Raw genomic sequence first — 7,689 nt, forward strand, 5'->3', positions numbered from 1 at the left:
AACAATGGGTGCAAGTATGGTTCGATCACAAAGGGTGCTTTATTGAAAAGGTCGAAGAAAAGGTTGAATGTTCATCCTCAATTTAAACGAGGTGAAGTTGACTATGTTCATGAAAGGCCTCAAAGTCGACACTAACTTGGAAGTGTAGCACAAAAGAATCAGCCACATCAATCTCCAAAAGCTCAAGGGCATATAGTCAAAAGGAGTCACCATTGGACTCCCAACTTTTACAAATGAGATTGTCGAAGTGTGTGAAGCTTGCCAATTCTGCAAGCAACATCGATATCCGTTCCCGAAGGAGAGGAACGTAAGCAAAGGGATCCTAAATGTAATACATTCAGATGTGTGGGGGCCAACTTGGATGGTTACATTCGGCGGATGCCGATATTACGTGACGTTCATCAACAACTTTTCCAGACACACTTTGATCTACCCCATGTAGCAAAAGAGTGAAGTGTTCACACACTTCCAAACGTTTAAAAACGAAGTCGAAAAGGCAACCAATCAACATGTACGATGCCTTCGATCAGATGGAGGCAAGGAGTACTTCTCTGACACCTTCATAGCATACCTTCGACAAGAACGAATTTGGCGAGAGTTTTCTTGCCAGCATACACCTCAACAAAACAAAGTAGTCAAACAAAAGAATCAACTCATATTAGAGGTAACAAGGGCGATGATGAACAAAAAGAACCTGCTAAAGTCGTACTGGGCAAAAGCACCTAACATAGCCATCAACCTAATGAATCGGTGCACAACATCAAGAGTGCATGATGTTACAGCCCACGAGAAGCCAAAGTTATCTCATATCAAGATATTTGACTCAATTGCTTATGTACATATTCTCGACGAAAAGCGATAGAAGCTTAATCCTAAGTCGAAGAAATGTATCCTTGTAGGATACTCACTCGAACAAAAGGGATACAAATGTTATAATTCATATACCTGAAAAGTTCAAGTAAGTCAGGACGTTGTTTTCGACGAGTTGGCATCCTAGTACAAACCAAAGATGACTCTGACTCCAATCCCAATCGACCCAAATTCGACCGAACAAGAGATTGAAGAGGACAATCAGTTGTGACATATGTTCGAAGAAAGTCCAACTATGACCAAGCTGAGTGGACCTAAAGAGCCTTAGAGTGATCAAAGCACATCTCGACCAAATTCGAAGATGGACAAAGGGAAGAACAAAATGTCGAAGTACAAAGATCCGGACGACCACAAATTGACTCACTCGATAGTGAGTTTGAAGGCCTTGATGCTCCAATAATGCAAACAAATGGATGTGAAGACAAATTAGAACCATAAATTGACATATTCGCATTCGTCAGGTTTCCCATTCGAATGCAAACAAATACGAATATGAATGGGTGGTCAAGTATTCATTTAACTTCTCTTTTTTTGAACTATCTTTTTTAATTTCCTAGGATAAAAAAAAGGAACTTGACAATAAATAGGGATAATAAAAGAGGGACTCGGGGATTTGATAGTACTAAAATTTTATAATAAGTATATAACTTGATATAAGTATTCGTTTTATTTTCAATAAATAAATAAAATAAAATAAAAGCTCATTAATTTCTCACTTTTTATTCCCTCAAAATTTATGGATATTTTTATTTTGACATTAAAAATAGTACTTCAAACTAATCATATCTTCAAAGTTCATACTAATCATATTTGTATAATAAATATAAAAATATTCGTTTTTTTTTAATTAATTAATTAATTGATTATTTAAAATAAGTTTCATAAACTCTCTTGACACTATAATCTATTAATGAATAATTGTTCTTTTTTTGGTTAAATAAATATTTTATATTTATTTTGCAAAACAAATGGTTTTCTAATATTCTTGGGGTCATTTCATATTCTCGAATATTGAGAATATTGCACATGGAGAATATCACGAATATCACGCATGTGTCAATCTATGATTAGAACAATAAACACACAATACAATGATGCGTAATGGCAATTAGGGACTTTTGGCTTATGATATAAATAAGGGACTAGCTACCTCATTCACCTTCGAGGTGTCTATCATCTAATCCAAACCAAAGTACATCTCTAACCACACGCTACAGTATGGGTAGCAATTGGGGTTTAGGGATTGTCTAAAATCCTTTGCTTAAGGGTGATCAAGAGCAACAACATCCTCACTCATTTATTTTCTTATTTTCAATAACATAATTAGTTTGATCTAATCATGCCCAGTAAGTGACAGTACATCCATCACTTACAAGTATTATCACAACCACAAATACTATAAGAACACCATTATAAACTTAACATGAAGGTCCAAGATCGATCAGCATTATTCAGCCCACCACATGCATCAACTTCAATGTACCTTGAATCACCATCTGATGCACAAGGTTGCAATCTGAACCATCAGAGGAACATGTTTGGTTGGGCGTTTTTCATTGTAATGATTTATCCTCCTGTAACATAGAGACTAAATTTCAGTGGCCAAGAGAAGGGAATGCCCTTCTGCATAGTTGAGTCCCAAGATAACTACACTTCTGCAGCCAGGGTTTTGCAGGATCCATCAAAAAACAACCAAACCTAAACGAGCAATCCAGATACTGAATTAGGAACACCATTATATGTATTTATTTATATGCCCACAATGATATCAATGGTTAACCAGGACAAAAGTGTTCTCAAGATTAAAATCTGTTAGTTTTATCTATTTAGTTAACAAGAAATAGGCCAAAGCTCCACTCCACTCCACAGCAAATTATATGGGAGGGGGGAAGGAAAAGAGAAAGACTGCGAAGGTTCCCCCAATTATGTGAGAGGGATTGGAAGCAGAAGGGAGAAACAAAAAAGGTATTATAGTGTAAATAATTGATATCAGAAAACAGCTAAGACTAAAATTAGCATAGGATTCACATAGATTATCTCGTGTAGTCAGACAGCCAAAATGGTAATCATTTTCCATAGCTCTCAACTAACGTTTAGATCCATCTCTGAAGTCATAGCCCCAACAAAAAGCTTCCTGCATAAACAATTAAAAAAATGAGACCTCGGGATGATGAACAGCAGACATACTTCTTCATATGTAGCTTCTGCTTGGGGGACAGATACTACAGGGGTGGACTTGATAACTACATGATTTTATTTTGTGAATTAAGTCATTTTTGGGTATGAAATTAAAGAAACTGAGAATTTAAGAGCTTCAAATACTTTTGCAAGGCACGTCCTTGGGTAGCCAATGCTCGCTCCAATCGCACCTCAAATGGAGTTGCATGCCAGTTTACTTTCTGATCCTGTAGCAAAATATGGTACTCAATTATTATATCATTTAAGCATTTACAGTTGTAAAATAGACTACATTTAGAAAAAAAGAAGTAAAATACATAATAAACAAAAGTCACTACCTCTTTGTACTTATTGGTAGAGTTGGGGATACCTTTCCCATCCCACCATGGTTGAGTTGAAGATGAGGATGAATGACTCCAATGAGCTGCAACAGTTCCCAATATCGGTCTATCCTCGGCAAGTTTGGCAGGGGATGGCCCGCTTTGTATAGAGTTAGGGGTTTCGGCTGTTAAAGTTGATGCAAAAGAAGCTCTTGATGGTGTAAGTCCCTGTTGGCTAGAATTGGTTTCTGTTAGCAATGACATGGAGTGAGAGTCTAGTGAATTTGGTGGTGAAAACAGCATATCTGAAGATGAACCTAGGGTAATCACATGTGGTGATCCTGGTGTTGCACCTGATGTCGCTTCCATTACAAACTGTTCCTTATTTTTACTTAATTCTTCCCCATCTAGAAATGTTGGTTTCTTAGGATCGCCATAGCCTGTCAATGTTGAGCTGAGAATTGTGGTAGTAATTGATGGATTTTGTTCTTGCTCAAATTCTCCCTCATTTAACATTTCTGATATACACAATGTGTTCTGGTCCAAGAATGCTACCTTGTCTACATGTGACTTTTTCACAGAAGCTCTGTCTTCTATGCCAGGAGTTTGCAGAAGCTGAGATGTGGTGTTTACTTCCTCACAATCATTGATGCATCTATCATTTTTATACTTAATAGAGTGCCTGTCTTCCTCTGAAGCGAAATTTTGCAGAATCACAGAATTCACTTTATCTGAATCATGGACAGGTACTATGTGTCTATCATTTAAAAGATCATTGTCAACCTCCTGTTCTCTATTGGAATCCATCAAATCAGCTTCAGAGAATCTAGAATTGCATACTTCATCAAAATCCTTGTCTTTCTCATTCCATGTCTGCTTAGACGACACATAATCCTGTGATATTGCTGCGTGGAAATCCATTTCACTGTCAGCATTGGAAAACATATCCGCCCTGGAGAAATCTAGAGATATTGCCTGTTCGGACAGCACAGACTGCATCTCTTGCGTATCAGTACTAGTAGTGAATGCAAAATAGCTATCTAAAGCATCTTCTGCATTTTCACAACTCAGAACAGTTTCCTCTCTCAACTTAATACAAGGTTGTTTTGAATCAGATAATTCTGTGTCTTCTACATGCTTCATTATCAACTGTTCATCATATATACAACTGTTATCTGCTTGATCCTCTTCTAGGAAGAATCCTGAAAAGGAAAGAGATCGTTTCTTACTAGTAGCTGGCACCAGCTTAGACTTACTCGCACTTGTGTGAATAGAATTAGATAGACCATTGAGCTTTGATCGTTTCTGTTCAGCGTCAAATGCATCTTCAGTAACTTTGCTTTCAATATCATTAGACCTTGAATCGTGTAGCTGCTACAGCATTTACAGACAAAATTCAAAAATTTAACTAAAAAATGCAAGTTCTATTGCAAAAGATTAGATCACTGCTTGACAAGTTGCATACCACAGTGGTTTCTTCATGTAAATCTCTTTGGTTGAGCTGCATGTCAGCATCACAAACAGGTTCAATTGTGTCATTGCCCTCTTCATTAGGAGCATTCAAGCAATTAGATTTGGATGATCTGCAGCAGAAAAATATATTCAGTTTATGAAACCAAATTCCCTACAACAAAACGCTTTGAGCCAAATGTCAGAAACTACTTAAAGAAAGATGATTTACCTTTGTTTAACTTGTCTTTCAGATTCAATCTTCGTGAGTAGTGACTGTAGAAGGATCAGCCGGGGTTTTCCTTCAACTTGACCCTCAGTCGATGCCTTTGCTAAATCATCAAGGGCCTTCTTAAATGCTGTTGGAGAATCCAGAAGTTCACTACAACTTCGAAGATATCTCACCTATAGAATAGCAACAAATAACATTTACATTATTTCGATTGCACTAAAATTTGGGTAAATATTCAGCAAAGGCTTCTTACACAAGTATGGGACCAAAAGTAATATGCACCTCATCTGTAAGATTCTTTGCCTTATCAGCTTCCTTGAGTAGCTTTCTAGTGAGGATGTCAAGCTCTTCTTTGAGTCTTCCAAGTTGACCTACTGATGAACCTTTTTCAACGCCAGTTCCTGGCTTGTTACAGAATAGAGGTTCCTGTCTTTTATCAGCATGTTGTTCTTCTGCTAACTTTTGAACTTCTTTCACTGGCTCTACAAAGTAGAGGTTCCAAAATAATGATCAAGCCTTGAATACGCAGATATACAACTAATTGTATAAATATATGTATCATATACTATCTACCTGAAACGAAACCTGGTTCTGCAATACACTCGTCAGAATTCTGGTTTTGTTTCTGAAATAAGAAAAAAAAAATAGTGTAATTAGACGACGAATTAAATAGCCTTTTGTTGGATCAGCATCTTTGAAGCCCCACAGGAATGACAATGCAGCACAATTTAAGCAAAATCCAGTATTCTTGAGGGAGAATGAAAGCTTTTGTTGCCACAGCATCTAACAAACAGATTTATACATAAATGAACAAAAATCCTGAAATTGCCTAATAAACAATCGTGATTACATACGTTGAAATGTGTGGATAGATCAACAGCATTGTTTCGTTTCTGCTTACGCCTGAAGCAGCTGAGGAGCCAATCCATATGATGCTATATCAACAACCAAAGGAATTTCCAGAGTTTAAAGGAAGAAGCTATTGATCTTGGTCCTTCGCATTTACAGAACGATTAAAATGTGGTGCGGAAGCTGGAAAAACATGATACGCTTCTTTTTGCTGCATTTGCATCTGTTTATGCTTACTTTTCTGCTTCACTGTAGATGCATCGACTGAGAAGAAGAAGAAGAAGAAGTAAACTGGAATTATGATGGAACTTCTTTGAATAGAGAAATTTGGATGCCGATGCTAATGCTGAAGAATTTTGCAGGCGAAGTTGAAGAAGAAAGTTTATACAGCCGAACGAGACAGCTAGATCGAGCCAGAAAATGCAGAGAAAACAGAGCTAGGGGGAATCGAACAGTGTTGTCATGCGAAATACGTTAGAGATACTTCCTGATAACAACAACGATGGTCATGGAAGCTGGTCGTGAAAGAGCAATTGTCGCAAGCGTTTGATATATGTCAAAGAGGAGGAAGAAGAGGAATCATTCAGAGGAGAAGAAGGAGAAGAATATGGCGATGGCGATGTTGTGCAGAGAGAGAAGAAGAAGAAGAAGAAGAAGAAGAGAAAGAAAGGAATCAAAAAGCGATGGCTACTCTGTCGAGTCTAGAGAGTCCATGTCGCGTTTCCATCATCCTCTCTCTAGAGTATGCAGAGAGCAGGGTCTAGAGAGTGGATGCCTGTGCCCCACATCCTCTCTCTAGGTCTGTGGGGACGTCCTTCCTTTTAAAACTTTTTACCGCCCTTTCATCCGCCGCCTGCCAAAAGAAACAATTCATTTGTTTCTTTGTTTTGTTTTTCATTTCTGAGAAAAAAAAAAACCATTTCCTTTTTTTCACTATCATTTTCTTTTCTTTTTCCCAAATAAAATCATTTTCTTTCTAATATTTGGGTTTTTATTAACAATAAATAATAACTTAATCGGATAAGCACTGCAGCTCCGGAACAAGAAGAAGATGATGATGAAGGAATGGTCACTCCCAAACCCTAAATTATCACGGGATGCAATGGATGGCATCGCAAACAATGGCAAGTGGAGATTTGCATCTCGGCAAATCACTCATCCATGCTCGAAATCGCACAAGTTTGTAAAAGCTCTCCTAAGCCTTCACGACGATGTGAGTTTTTTTTTGCCTTTTTCCTAAGACTTGGTGTGGATGTCCGAAGGACTATTTGCACATAGGGGGTGGGATGGGATAACACAAACAAATAGGTTTTTTCGTGATATCCGGAGATTATTGACTATACTACTAAATACCAATTACTTGAAGAGTCCTCAGTTTGAAAATATATTTAAAATCTTGAATGAACATCCAAGAATGGATGATGCAAGTTTTTGTTACTTTTTCCAAGACCAAGTGGGTTGTACTTTTGGGTTGTGTGGATGAATAGAAGGTGAGGTGAGCCTTTCTCCTTCTATTCATGCATACTAGATCAAACGCAAGAGCGAGCATGATTTCGGCTCAACATTACTTTCAATAGGTGTGCAACGGATGTCCTCTCTAAAATTCCTGCATGTTTTTTGGTTTATGTGTTGACATTCAGTCCTAGTGGTGAACTATATTTTTATTGACCCCATGCATTTATTTGAGGTTCATTTATCTACTCAACGACATTGTGGAATATTGAGAATTGAAGCCGTGAACTTTTTGGCTTGCATCACATAACCTTATCATTATGCCTCATGACCCTCCTA

General features: G+C 37.5%; 1 protein-coding gene across 3 annotated transcripts; it reads right to left on the minus strand.

Moving 5' to 3' along the window:
- Positions 1-2,663: 2,663 nt before the first annotated feature.
- On the minus strand, positions 2,664-6,521 carry LOC147852228 (uncharacterized). Of its 3 annotated transcripts, none has more exons than XM_087334180.1 (8): positions 5,904-6,521; positions 5,623-5,674; positions 5,332-5,531; positions 5,050-5,222; positions 4,834-4,951; positions 3,387-4,673; positions 3,193-3,275; positions 2,664-3,004 (listed from the first exon to the last, which is right to left on the minus strand). In XM_087334180.1, the coding sequence occupies exons 1-8, from the start codon at positions 5,976-5,978 to the stop codon at positions 2,953-2,955; spliced, it is 2,040 nt and encodes a 679-aa protein (XP_087190306.1). In that variant the 5' UTR covers positions 5,979-6,521; the 3' UTR covers positions 2,664-2,952. The 3 variants fall into 3 exon arrangements, with proteins under 3 accessions (XP_087190306.1, XP_087190304.1, XP_087190305.1); XM_087334178.1 differs by having other exon boundaries at positions 3,387-4,742; XM_087334179.1 differs by having other exon boundaries at positions 3,387-4,739; positions 5,904-6,520.
- Between the last annotated feature and the right edge of the window lie 1,168 nt (positions 6,522-7,689).

This window comes from Azolla caroliniana, unplaced genomic scaffold (genome assembly GCF_043228905.1).
Source record: "Azolla caroliniana isolate FFs.n. ecotype wild unplaced genomic scaffold, voAzoCaro1.0.p SCAF_18, whole genome shotgun sequence".
In the NCBI taxonomy this organism is placed as follows: domain Eukaryota; kingdom Viridiplantae; phylum Streptophyta; class Polypodiopsida; order Salviniales; family Salviniaceae; genus Azolla; species Azolla caroliniana.

Coding starts and splice junctions, on each gene's coding strand:
- LOC147852228 (XM_087334178.1), bottom strand. CDS start 5,978: ATGGATTGGCTCCTCAGCTGCTTCAGGCGTAAGCAGAAACGAAACAAT. Junction 5,223..5,331: donor CAAAGAATCTTACAGATGAG/GTGCATATTACT, acceptor GCTATTCTATAG/GTGAGATATCTTCGAAGTTG. Junction 4,952..5,049: donor GAAAGACAAGTTAAACAAAG/GTAAATCATCTT, acceptor TTTCTGCTGCAG/ATCATCCAAATCTAATTGCT.